General features: G+C 32.8%; 1 protein-coding gene across 1 annotated transcript; it reads right to left on the bottom strand.

Annotated features, from left to right (window-relative positions):
• On the bottom strand, positions 2035–12581 carry LOC109820554 (monoacylglycerol lipase-like). Its single transcript, XM_020386714.1, has 7 exons — positions 11879–12581; positions 8209–8247; positions 8044–8114; positions 5742–5806; positions 5557–5646; positions 5379–5471; positions 2035–2663 (listed from the first exon to the last, which is right to left on the bottom strand). The coding sequence occupies exons 1-7, from the start codon at positions 12421–12423 to the stop codon at positions 2259–2261; spliced, it is 1308 nt and encodes a 435-aa protein (XP_020242303.1). The 5' UTR covers positions 12424–12581; the 3' UTR covers positions 2035–2258.

Below are 12803 nucleotides of genomic sequence, written 5' to 3'. Positions count from 1 at the left end.
TCATCGACCACCACTTGAATGAAGAAAGAAAAAAAAATACCCAGAAACCGCTTAGGCGCCCGCCTAGGCGACTAAGCGCTGGGCGCCAAGTCCGACGCCTAGAAGCGCCCAACGTTTAATGTAACATTGTCTATTGATAACTTAAGAAAATAATCCATCTTATAAAATAATACAATGTGTTTTCTCCATTTGTTCAAATCTTGAACTTGAATAATTTTAAAATGTATTTTGTATAGTTATCCATTTTGGACCATTCAAATGAAATGAAATTTGCTTTAGTTGGAGTCTTGGAGAATTTGGTAAGTCGAATGAGGATGACAACCAAAAGATAATGATAAAAATTATGAAACTATAAATATAATATATATATGTAAGAAATTAGGATAATTATATTATAATCCTGTCCTTCTCATTTTATGCATGATTTCATGTCACTCAAAAATATTAGGATGTCATCGGTTCACAATAGATTACTATTCAAAGTGGACTCAACTATATCTTTAAACTTGATGCTCCATATTTTCATCTTTATATTCTTCATCTCTGAAGTATTTAGGAATTGCACTTGGAACATGAAGATCTGTTTTCAAATGTAGAATATGAGATATTTACTTTGAATAAATGCCGCTGAACTTTTTTGAAATTCAAACATACCTCGATAACTTTTATTTTTTATTTTCTTTTTTCCTGAGAATGAGATAGTTATCTTTTACAAATTATTCAAATCCATCATATAAAGCACTGAAATCTACTGTGTGTATGCAGTTAATAATTTTAGATTTAATATGTTCTGAAGACCGATTTCATTAATCATTTTGTACCAAAAATGTCGTTATGCAAATAATATTTCATTTCATATATGTTATATCCTGTGCATTGCACGGGGTTTCTATTTGTTATTATCTAAACGATTCCCTATCAACTTGGGGATACTGATGGCAAATAATTCTAAATATAGAAGATGATCAAGCAGTTTTTGCTACTAAAAAATGGTTATAACACTATTAAGATGTTGAACCTTCTCTAAGTTAGTATTCTTTTTGGAGTAATATGATGCAAGCAAATTAAGTTATTCACGTTATTTTCAGCTCATTGGGTAAGCACTCAAATGTATATTATCTTATGAAACATGTTGCATCATTTCATATTATTTATGAAGGCTACTACTGTTCTTGCTAAGCATGAGGCTTTTGTTATATCCTTCACATTATCCGTGCGAGTATCTTGGTTGGACAAAAGTCGAGCACAAACTCTAGCAAGGAGAGCTGGAAATATATTTGCTTATTAAACATCTTTCTAGATTGAACTATGACACTGTTATATATTATTTAGTTCCGCCCGTAATGGTCCTAGTTATAGAATATTTCCAAGTTGCAAGTCCAAGTGATGAAATATATATTCGGGTGGAGATATACATCATACACACACAGAATAAGACAATAGAGCAAGTTGTGAGCTTACTCGCAATCAAACCACAAGAAATAGCATTAAAAACCTTATAAAGATGCATCTCTTTCGAAAGAATTCAATCCTCTGGCGTCAAAGACAAAACAAATTCAACACGAAACAGAGTTTCTGTCTCAATATTCAAAATGCTTCAGACTCGTATTCATTCTATGGCACTTGATTGAAAGCCCATATCCTCAAATCTTGATCTTATGAGCAATCGAGTCAAGATGTCAGTAAATTTTATCAATTAGAAATTATAAACTCGAATATGCATACAAGAATACGCAAAAAAGAAGAGAGTACTAGCTCAAAATAAGAAGAAATTATAGTAGATGGGACTGACTATAACTCAGATTTCCGAATCGATGTGTCAAATTACTTCAAGATCAAGCCCACAATGTAGACATTCTTAAACTGCTCTACCATAGTTTTGGTTTAATAACTCAATGTTTTCATGCAAGGAAAAAAGATGACAATATATTCAGACAGTAAAGAACACCAGCGTTTCTAAGATTATCTTGAAATGCTCTGTTGCTCCGTTAAAGCAAAATATAGAAATTAATAACATGCAAGAACGATACAATCTCATAAATTAAAGAAGATATAACGAGATATTCGTGCTGCAGTCCCAGAGTGGTACAATTAAAGATGCAAAAAAAAAAACCCTTCTAATATATCCTTTTGATAAATTTATTATATTAACAGTCCCAAGAGAGTTTCAATACAACGCACAATTTCTTCAACAAACTCCGCCCAAGTGGCAACACGGATTAAAAATCACCGCACCACTTTCTCAACGTTATCGCTCTTCACTCAACTCTACAACACAACCAATCAATAATGTCCTTCAATATATCATCCCGCTCCGGCTCAAACAGCAAATCATGAAAGAACCCATCATAGAGCTTTATGGATTTATCGTCAGAAGAGGCTTCATCATAGAGCCTTTGAGACGCGGTAGGGTCTGTAACCGTATCGGCTGTGCCATGAAGGACTAGAAAGGGAACAGTGACTTTGTTCAGGTTTTGTTGGAGATGATAGGTAATTCGGAGGATTTCATAGCCTGTTCGTATTCTCAGTGAACCGGTGAAGACTAATGGATCAGAGTACTTGGCTCGCAAGGCTTCTGGGTCCCTCGAGACAGGAGGCCCCTTCTTGTTTGCGTTGCTAATTTGGTATCTTGGGAGTAAGAGAGAGAATATTGGAGCAACAACCTGTGACATGAAATTATAAGAAATAATAAGCGACAGTGTTGGTTTTGATTAGTATTCGGGGTTAATTTCACAAAACTTTATCCATTCCATTACATTTTAGTTGGGGGTTCAGTGGCAAAAGATTCAGCTTCAGAGGGGCTTTGTGAGAGAGAAAAAGTTTAGGGGAGCTACGCAAAAGCCACAAAAGGGCTCGTGTGTGTGTGTGAGATGTTAACCCTATCGTAAAACTAGGTTCTAATATTGATACTAATTACTCCAATAAGTTAAAGTAACACATTCATAAACTAAGTTAACAGAAACAGGTAAGTAAGCTGGAGGATTTCAGGAGCATTGCTTTGCTTAGGAGTAAGAACTACAGGTACTAACCAAGGATCTGAAATGTTATAATGAGAATTTGTTATATGTTTAAGCTCCATCACTGTCATTAAAAAGTCACTCTGCAATTCATCTCATCTAGTTCCTAATAGCCTAAAGAATACCATTCTCAACAAGAATCTAACAGAAACGCGTGTAATTTTAACTGATCGAGGATGTTTCTCGTTCTTACTCATCCTGCAGGGATGAAGCCTTCATGGGGTACAGTACGTACAATATTCAATCTAATTTTCTTGGTTTTCTCAATTATTCGAAGTAGTAAACTAGTACCGTGTGAAAGCCTAATGAAAGCCAACAACTAAAGCACGACGCTGATAAGTTAAAGGGAGAAATAATCATAACTGAAAGTTCAAGATAATTGACTTCAATGGATTTAGATCAAGTTAGTAAGAAAATAACGTGCGGCTATACTTTAAACCATAGAAATAGCCAGAGCGAAACCAAATGACCAAACAGGATTCATGAACTGGGTGACAAAGGTTGAGATAAAAAGTTAGATGGTCGAAAAGCCGGAATAAAACCTCGATTGTTTGGTTTCAATGAAGTCAGGAACAACCTAACCTAACCATGAGAGATTCTATCAAAACACCCCCATAGAATAAGGAAACTTAAACCATTAATGGTGCGGGTGGTTGAAAGGTTAATTTGAGAATTTCATCTATTTTGTATACTACGTAAACTATTCCGCTTTTATGGGGATGCTTCTGATAGAATTCATATTCTAATCATATTGAATAACTTGACCTAATCTTACTAAAATTTAACCAGTGTGCACGCGATCAAACTCTTCACGAACCTAACCAATGTAAATATTTACATAGCTGAACCTAGTCAATTTAATTTAACTAGTCATCCGATCTCACCTTCTTAAATATAGTTATTGGGCGTATTGTATCCTTTCTTTAGTCACCACATTGCCTGGGATACTAAAACCTCTTCTCTTGCTCTTGTATTTAAACCTTTCAACACTATGAATAAAATAAGTCTGTTTTCTTCCAAAAGCTCTATTCTTAACATGATATCAGATACATTCTCTTGATCCCAAAGAGAGCTCCTTCTTCTTCCTCTACATTGAGAAACTAAGGAGGTTTTGCTAAAAACTCCGCACTTCTCCTCGGCGGCCTCGATACTGGATTCAACCTAGATCTTCATACATTTTATGCCAACCATTTGACTTACCAACTAAATCTTTATAGATCTTACACCAATCATTTGGCTTACCAACTAGATCTTGATAAATCTTACGCCAATCATTTGGCTTACTAACTAGATCTTCATAGATCTTGCGCTAATCATTTGGCTTACCAACTAGATCTTTATAAATCTTCAGCTAATTATTTAGCCTATCAATTAGATCTCTCTAGACCCACTTGGCATAATTATATTGCTCATCCGCTTCATCGCATGCACACGAAGTGTTAGCGAGATTTCTCCCTCCTTTGCTAGCCTCGAGCCAAGCCCTCTCCAACCAAGCATTTTCCGTTCACCGATGCTTACAAGATCTGGTCACCATGCCTCCTCTCGCGACCACTGTGCGTGACCGCCAATCACTACTGCAACATTATACCTCGTCGCTTGCAAGATCTAGTTACCATGCCTTCTCCCACGATAGCAAGTCCTCCCTCTTGCAACTATGGTGTGTGACTGTCGATCACTATTGCAATAATATGACCTCACATCCTGCTATTCTAACCACCGATGTGCTCTAATTCAACCACCTCTCGTCGAGCCATGCCAATAACCATCTATGCAAATTTGACTCATCTTATCCAAACTCTCGGTTCTCTACCAACTGTGAGTTTGACCGGAGATGTTAAATATAGTTATTGGGCATATTGTCTCTTTCTTTAGTCCCACAACGCCTAGAATACTAAAACCTCTTCTCTTGCTCTTTTATTTAAATCTTTCAATACAATGAATAAAATAAGTCTATTTTCTTCCAAAAGCTCTATTCCTAACACACCTTACCAATTTGAAAATATTAAAGTTCTATCTGTAAAATGGAAATTGATCGCATCATCTAACAGGAAATAAGCATAAAACTTCTTTGAAACATGAATTTATGAACAAAGGTATAGAGAGTGCAATGACGGACAACTAGGTTATTGGACAGATTCTAGAAGTTCTTAGTCTTCCGATTCAACTTATGCAAGCCCTCTGAGAAAAGTACAAAAAAAAGGCCATTGATGGCTGTATTAAGGAAGAATTTGCTGGATACATTATTAAAATAAACCAAGCACCTGACTACATTTCAAGAATAGTAATTCCAAAACCATAATCAAAGGAACACGTTTAAAATACTCATATTCTTGCTGATAAATCCAAAACTCGTATGCTCACCGCAACAATAGGATGAGATGGTTGAACACCAATAGCTGGGGATGTGCATACTACACCACTAATTCGAGCTTCAACCTTCGGATCTAATACGGCCTTCAAATATTCAAAAATAAATTAGCAGCAGGAGCACGAAACTAAAATCAAATGTTAAGCATCTGAATATGATAGATAAACTTACTTTAAGGATAATGGCTGCACCTGTGGAATGGCCAAAGCAAAAACATGGCAATCCAGGGTTTTCAGTCAACACCTTATCCAAGAAAGTTTTCTGTGCACAAACAAATTTGTATTACATCAGAAGAACAGTTCTACTTAGCTTATATTTCTTTATTCTATTATGAAATAGATGTTAAGTCATAATACCAAATCGTTCACTGCATAATCAAGGGAATGAACATAGCCATGCAATCCATCACTTCCTCCATGACCTGAGGAAAAATAGGGAACATGTGTGTCAGAATATCTACACTACTCTAAAAATCTTTGCGAGGGTAGGCAAAAGTGATGGAATGATTGAAAAGTCCTCAATCATTGGTTAAGTTTTAATGGAAATTTATGATTTGTATTAGACAAATTGAATTGAGTGGACATTTTGTCCATTTCTGCTATCATTAAATACATCCCCCCTCTCTCTAGAATGTTCTACTGTTTCATTTCTCCCTCTCCTTATATTTAAAATTTCATGCATAACCCTTTTAAAAATTATATAATTGACAAAAATGCAACACAGTGTAAAGTAGGTAGTGAGATAGGTCAAATGAGAGTCTTGTTTAACATTTATATAATATATAATTAAAAATATGTTGTATGAACTAAAAATTTTTATACTTTTCATAACTATGAGTTGGTTTAGTGATGCTAAATCAACATGTTTGGACTATTTTTCATGTTATATTGAAGCCCATAAGGGTATATATGGGTCGCGCCTATTTTCTCTTGTTTTTATGGGCCATATTATAAATAAGAGAAGAGGGGCACACACAAAATTGACCTAACCTTGGGTTATTTCTCTCTATCTCAATAGTTGCTCTCTTCTAAGGATTTGAAAGAAAAGGAGGAACAAGGGGAGGTTTTGAGAGAAGCTTTTGTGTGTGGATCAAGACTCTTTGGCAAGGGAAAATCAAAGGAGGAGAAGGTGTTCTTATCACCCATTGTGATTTTGTAATTCTAGCAACTCATGGTAACCCTCTTCTTGTCTTTGGATTATTGTTGGGTATTCAAGTGGAGATTTCAATTGTTTGACTTGGTGTGTTGTTTCTCTTGCTACTAGTGTTGTAGAGCGGGGTTGTTGGTTGGTGTATTCAACTAATTGATGAGTGTTCTCATGAACCCCAAATCATGTATATTGTTGTTGAAATAGTGGAATGGTAATTGATTTGCCTTACCGTGGATGTACCCATTGTGTTGAACCACGTAAAACACTTGTGTCATCTTATTTATGTTCTTGGTTTGGAGCTTGTGGATTTTGATTGCAATTTTCAATATTTATTTGCACTAGATCTTGGCATATTCCATGTTGGCAAGGGCTATACTCGCTACATTGACGCAATAAAATCAGAAAGATTAGATGAATTACCTTATGTTGAATAGTTGTTGTTACTTTAATCTAAACTAATATATCCTCATGATACAACATTAAATGATAAGAATTTTCTTAATAATTTGATTACGTGAACTAGGCACATGGACATTTCACTAGAAACTATGTAAATGCACCTTAAATGATAATAATATAATTAAAACATAGGACTGTAATTTAATAAAAAAATTAACATTACTAGAACGTGTATGTGCACGTACTAATATGCTAGTAAAAATATAACCCTCAACTCTCACCACAACTTCAGAGTTTTGGTGTAATGGTTAGGAACTTTAAGAATGTGAATAATCTAAAGCTGATAAGATCTCCAAATTCAAATTGGATGGTGTATGTGCACGTACTAATATGCTAGTAAAAATATAACCCTCAATTCTCACCAGAACTTCAAAGTTTTGACGAGGGCTTTACTCGCTACCTTGATGCAATAAAGTTAGAAAGATTTGATGAATTACCTGACGTAGAATAGTTGTTGCTACTTCAATGTAAAATTAATATATCCTCATGATACAACATTAAATGATAAGAAATTTCTTATTAATTTAATCACGTGAATTATGCACGTAGATATTTTACTAGAAACTATGTAAATACACATTAAATGATAATAATATAATTAAAACATAGGACCGTATTTTAATAAAAAAATTTAACATTACTAGAACGTGTATGTGCACGTACTAATATGCTAGTAAAAATATAACCATCAACCATCACCACAACTTCAGAGTTTTGGTGTAATGGTTAGGAACTTTAAGAATGTGAATAATCTTAACCTGATAAGATCTCCAAATTCAAATTGGATGGTAACTAAAAATTTAGGGTATCCTATAAGAGAGAACCTCTTTTGTCTAGAAAGTCATGCAATCCCCATATATGATCATTGATGAAACAATCATTTCCAAAATGAAGTTCGGTTTTGCAAATGTTCGAAGAGAAGACCACATGCAATATAATAAAAAGACTTTAGACTTTTACTTTATCCAAAAACTTTTTTTTCCTATTTACAACCAATATTAGAGACCAAGAAATAAAGTTCAAAAATATGGTTATTTGACTAGAGGTTACCAGTCCAATCCATAGCATAAACTTTAAATCCACTGGCATTTAGTTGCTTAGCAAAATAATTGTATCTTCCACTGCAGAACACAAAAATCACCAAACTTGTAAGTATTACAATTATTACTGCACAATCTTAAACTTCACATGCCGCGAGAAAACAAATAAACAAACCTGTGTTCATTTAAACCATGCATAACGACAACCAGCCCCCTACAAAGAATAGAAATAATTTCTCATCAGCTGCCATGGTGAACAGAGCTAAAGAATAATTAATACAATTAATATTCTAAAAAAGAAATGAAAATCATAAGCAAACTTCATTGAGATGGTTTTCAAGGAAACTTTTTCAGAGAAATATATCCGTTTGGATACCATGGTGTTTTACTTGTTCCCATGGTGTTTTTTATAAAAATAAAACACCATACATTTGATCATTCTCAAACCAAAAACACAACACTTATCTCAAAACACCTTTTAGGTGTTTTAAGTTTGGTGTTTTGGTTTTGAGTTTGAGAAGGTGTTAATATAATATCTAACATAATATATTAAATACAGTTAATATAGAGTTATTATAAACATGCTTATTATATTATAAACATTTGTATCATAAATACTAATATATTATTAAAGTACTATTAATAAACTATACTATACTATATTATAAACATGCTTATTATATTATAACATATTAAAAACTATAATATTTTATATAATATTAAAATATTTATAATATATTAATTTATTAATTAATAACATACTAGTAATAACATAATATTAACATTATTAATAATAGTATATTATATGAATAATAGTATAATATTATATTATTATACTTTATACTATATTAATAATAGTATAATATTATATTAATAATAAAATAACATTATTAAATACTATTAGATATTAGTATATTTATATTATTATATTATATATACTATACTATACATACCTATATCTTAGGTTAATTTAATATATTATAAGTATATATTATAAATTAATATAAAAAAATAATAAATAAATTATCTTATAAATACTATAATAAAATATAATGACCAATATTGAATATGTTAATAACGTATTATAATAATAAATAAATAATAATAAATATAATAAGCTAATAAAAAATTAATAAAGTTATTGATAATAAATAATAATATAATAATTGATAAATAAATAATATACTATACAATAGTATAATCAGTAATAATATTAATAACTTTTTAATAAATAAATTGTAATAAATTAATAGTTATAAAATATTAGATAATAGTAACATTTTTAATAATAACATAACAATATAATAATATTATTATAATAACATGTTGTATAGTAAATGCAATATTATATATAATATATTAATATATTATGGAATAATAATATAATTTATTATAAAGTAAAATAGTTTTAATAATAAAATAAGTATTGCTAACAAATGTTAATGTAAAAATAATATATTCATAATATAATAATATTTGTTTATATCATAAATACTAATATATTATTAAAGTACTTTTAATAAACTCTAACATATTAAAAACTATAATATATTATATAATATTTATAATATAAAAATTTATTAAATTATAATATAATATAATATAACTCATTAAGTATAATATAATATTATAATACATTATACAATATTATATTACATTACATTTAATACTTATAATACTATAATAATGTAAACTAAATATTATAACATTTTATTTACAATATATTTTATTATAATTAATATATAATATATTAATAATATGTTTAATACTAATGTTATAATGGGTCAAACTAGTGTTGACAAAAAATATTTAACGTAGTGTTTTGAAAATATTTTAAGGTAAAAATACAACATCATGGTGTTTTTTTACAAAAACACAACAAGAAAAACACCATGGTATCTAAACGAAGCCATAGCTTTTATTAAATTCCAAGAAAGAGTTTCGAAAGAAATACAGATGTTCATTGGCAGATATAATACAGCAACGCTGAACATTCATATACTACTATGTGACAAGTAACAGCGCAAATATTAATGGATATTACCTAAATCCTATGATTTCTTAAACACATGATTCAAGATTTGGGTATGTTGTTCATGGCTCAATTACTTAAAAGTGGCCACAGATTTGAAGAACACTCAATGATATCAATGAAGAGTGGAGCTGCAGATTGAACAAATCCGTGTATAATATGGTACCCAAAGGTCAATGACAATAGGCCCATAGAGGCCCAAATTATGGGCCTATCCAAAGTTGGTGCCATACATAATGCTAGTGGGCAACCTCAGAGATGCTGATGTGACATGATAGCAGTCAGGGACCGATATCTTTTCCCGCTTTTTAACAATTTTGCTCGCACATCAACAAGCAGAATGTTCTGTCGGCCGTGTGGAGAATTTTTCTATCACGACGAAATCGCACAAAGTGGTCTTCAAATTTGTGGCGTAGATCCTTCGAGAAAGCGACTAGCGACAAATTATTCTAAACGACGATAATAACATCAATATTGGCTAAATAGCACTTAGATATCTTATAGTTTTACTCACTGTTCATTTATGTACTCTCGGTTTATTTCCCCTCTTTTGGTTGCAGTTATGTGCTCTAAATTGTTTAAAATTGAAATGGATACCCTATACAATGCAAACGTGCAGAATTTCATCAGAATGTTCTAACATGGCACTAAAATGTTAATTAATTCCAAGTGTAAAATGATAATATTTAGGTGAAAATTTTCATATTTACATAATAGAGGATACTAATGTATTGATTTTAAACATCTTAAGCATATAAATGCCAAAAAAATAAGTGAGGGTATATAATACAGAGTGAATGAAACTATAGGGTATTTAACTGCTATTTAGCCCATCAATGATCCAAAAGTTATCACTTTTATCTTTCTACATCTATCTCTTCCAAAAATCCAATTTCTACGGTACAAGATAAAAACTTCGTTTAAACACTTTAGTCTTTAAAGAATCAGAACTACTTTGTCTCCTTTATTTGTAAGGGTCAAGCTGACATCAAGAGAGTAGAAGAACATTTTTTTAAAGAAAAAGAATTCAAAAAGTTCACATGATTATTAAACTGTAGTGACATCAACATTAATGAACGGAAAAAAAAATTAGACTCCAAATAAAGTGACCGCCCTTTATTCGCGGGTCTAAATCAACTGTCGGTTTAGCTTAAAAGCGTCATTTGCCGTCGCATCCTTGATCTAAAATTTGCGGTTCAAAATTGACTACGCCTTCCGCTAATAAAACAAGTGGGTTTATGTGTATATAACCCTCATATCTTTCATACTCGAAAATTATTCTCCAAGTGTTCGTATTTGTAAAATTACCTTAAAAAACATGCAAATTGGGTCTCCAACTTAACGAGGTTGGTTCTAAACAAGCCTAACATTAAAATTTCCAGCAATTTTCAATAAATTTGCAACAGCTCCCGCTTAAAAATTAAAATAGTTAAATGAGAAATGTTGCAGTTCAAAATTGACCAATTCTTCTGCTAATAAACAACAAAAATAATACAGCTTTTCTCTACGTACAGTGCACTCCTCTTGAATTCAAGCTGCATTTAGAAGCCGGGTCAAGAGAGGCGTGCTCGCAAAGTTGCCTCTAGAACAGTTTTATAATTGCAAATTTACAATTTACAATTTTCAACGAAAAATTACAAATAAATTTCAAAATATTATCGTTATTTTCCATAAAGAATTTTCATAGTAAAAACACAATGAACACAAACCATTACTAAATAATTTCTTCTGAAAATTCCAAAAAAAAAAAGACCATAAAATGAAAAGAAAAAGGGAATTAAAAAATAAGAAGAAATACGGCGATTAAGCTTACTTGATCTTAGAAGCGATCGGCGTCCACGACCTCGTGAATATCGTATCCCCTCTCACCGTCGACATCAGCGAGAACTCCTTCGAGCTCGTCTTCGTCTCCTCCATCTCCTCCTCAATCTCCTTCAACCTCTTAATCGCCATCGCTCTCCTCGCCGCCGCCTCGCTCTCCTTCGTCCTCCTCACCATCGCCGCCGGCACTCTCACCACCACCCCCTCCGACTTCTCCGACACCGCTATCGTCCTCCGCCGAAACGGCAGCAAAAGCAAAAGCAAAAAGCTATTGAACAAAAGCAGCAAGCTTCTTAGCGATCGGAGAGAGAAGAGGGCGGTGACCCGACCGCTGGCGCCTGAGGTCAGAATCAACGGCGTGGACGCGATCGCCGACGCCTTCGACGTGGACTCCATCTCGATCGCCGGTATTCTCACCGTCGTCGTCGCTGGTGATCGCAGGTACGAGCTTTTACTCCTCAAAATATGTTCTTTATCTTGAATTTGTTGATGATGGAGGATTCGAGCGCTTGGAATGCTCGCACCGATGCAAATCATATAATTTAATTCACGAATTAATAGTTAAATGATGAGATTTTTATTGAAATTTTAGGGGAAATGGAAATGGTGACGCTGAATTTTGGGATTAGTTTTTGAGAGGCGACGATGGTTGGATGAACCGCCTCTAAAATAGAAAAGAGAAGGAACCAAACAGAAATAAGAGAAGAAAGGGAAATTTTCTTTTGCAATAAATAGAAATTTTATTTTATTCTTTTTCTCAACCAACGGGAGGATTCGGGATGAGGGAAATGAGGACGGGAGACGGACACGTGGCTATTCTGGAAGCATGGAGAGTACGCGTGGCGGTATGCGGCGTCGCGTGATTTTGTACGGGGAAGTTGTCAAGGGTCCATTGATGACGGAAACGCGCGACCATT

Source organism: Asparagus officinalis, chromosome 8, assembly GCF_001876935.1.
Source record: "Asparagus officinalis chromosome 8, Aspof.V1, whole genome shotgun sequence".
NCBI lineage: Eukaryota > Viridiplantae > Streptophyta > Magnoliopsida > Asparagales > Asparagaceae > Asparagus > Asparagus officinalis.
The sequence above is the reverse complement of the archived record's forward strand: the minus strand, read 5'-3'. Positions and strand labels throughout refer to the sequence as shown.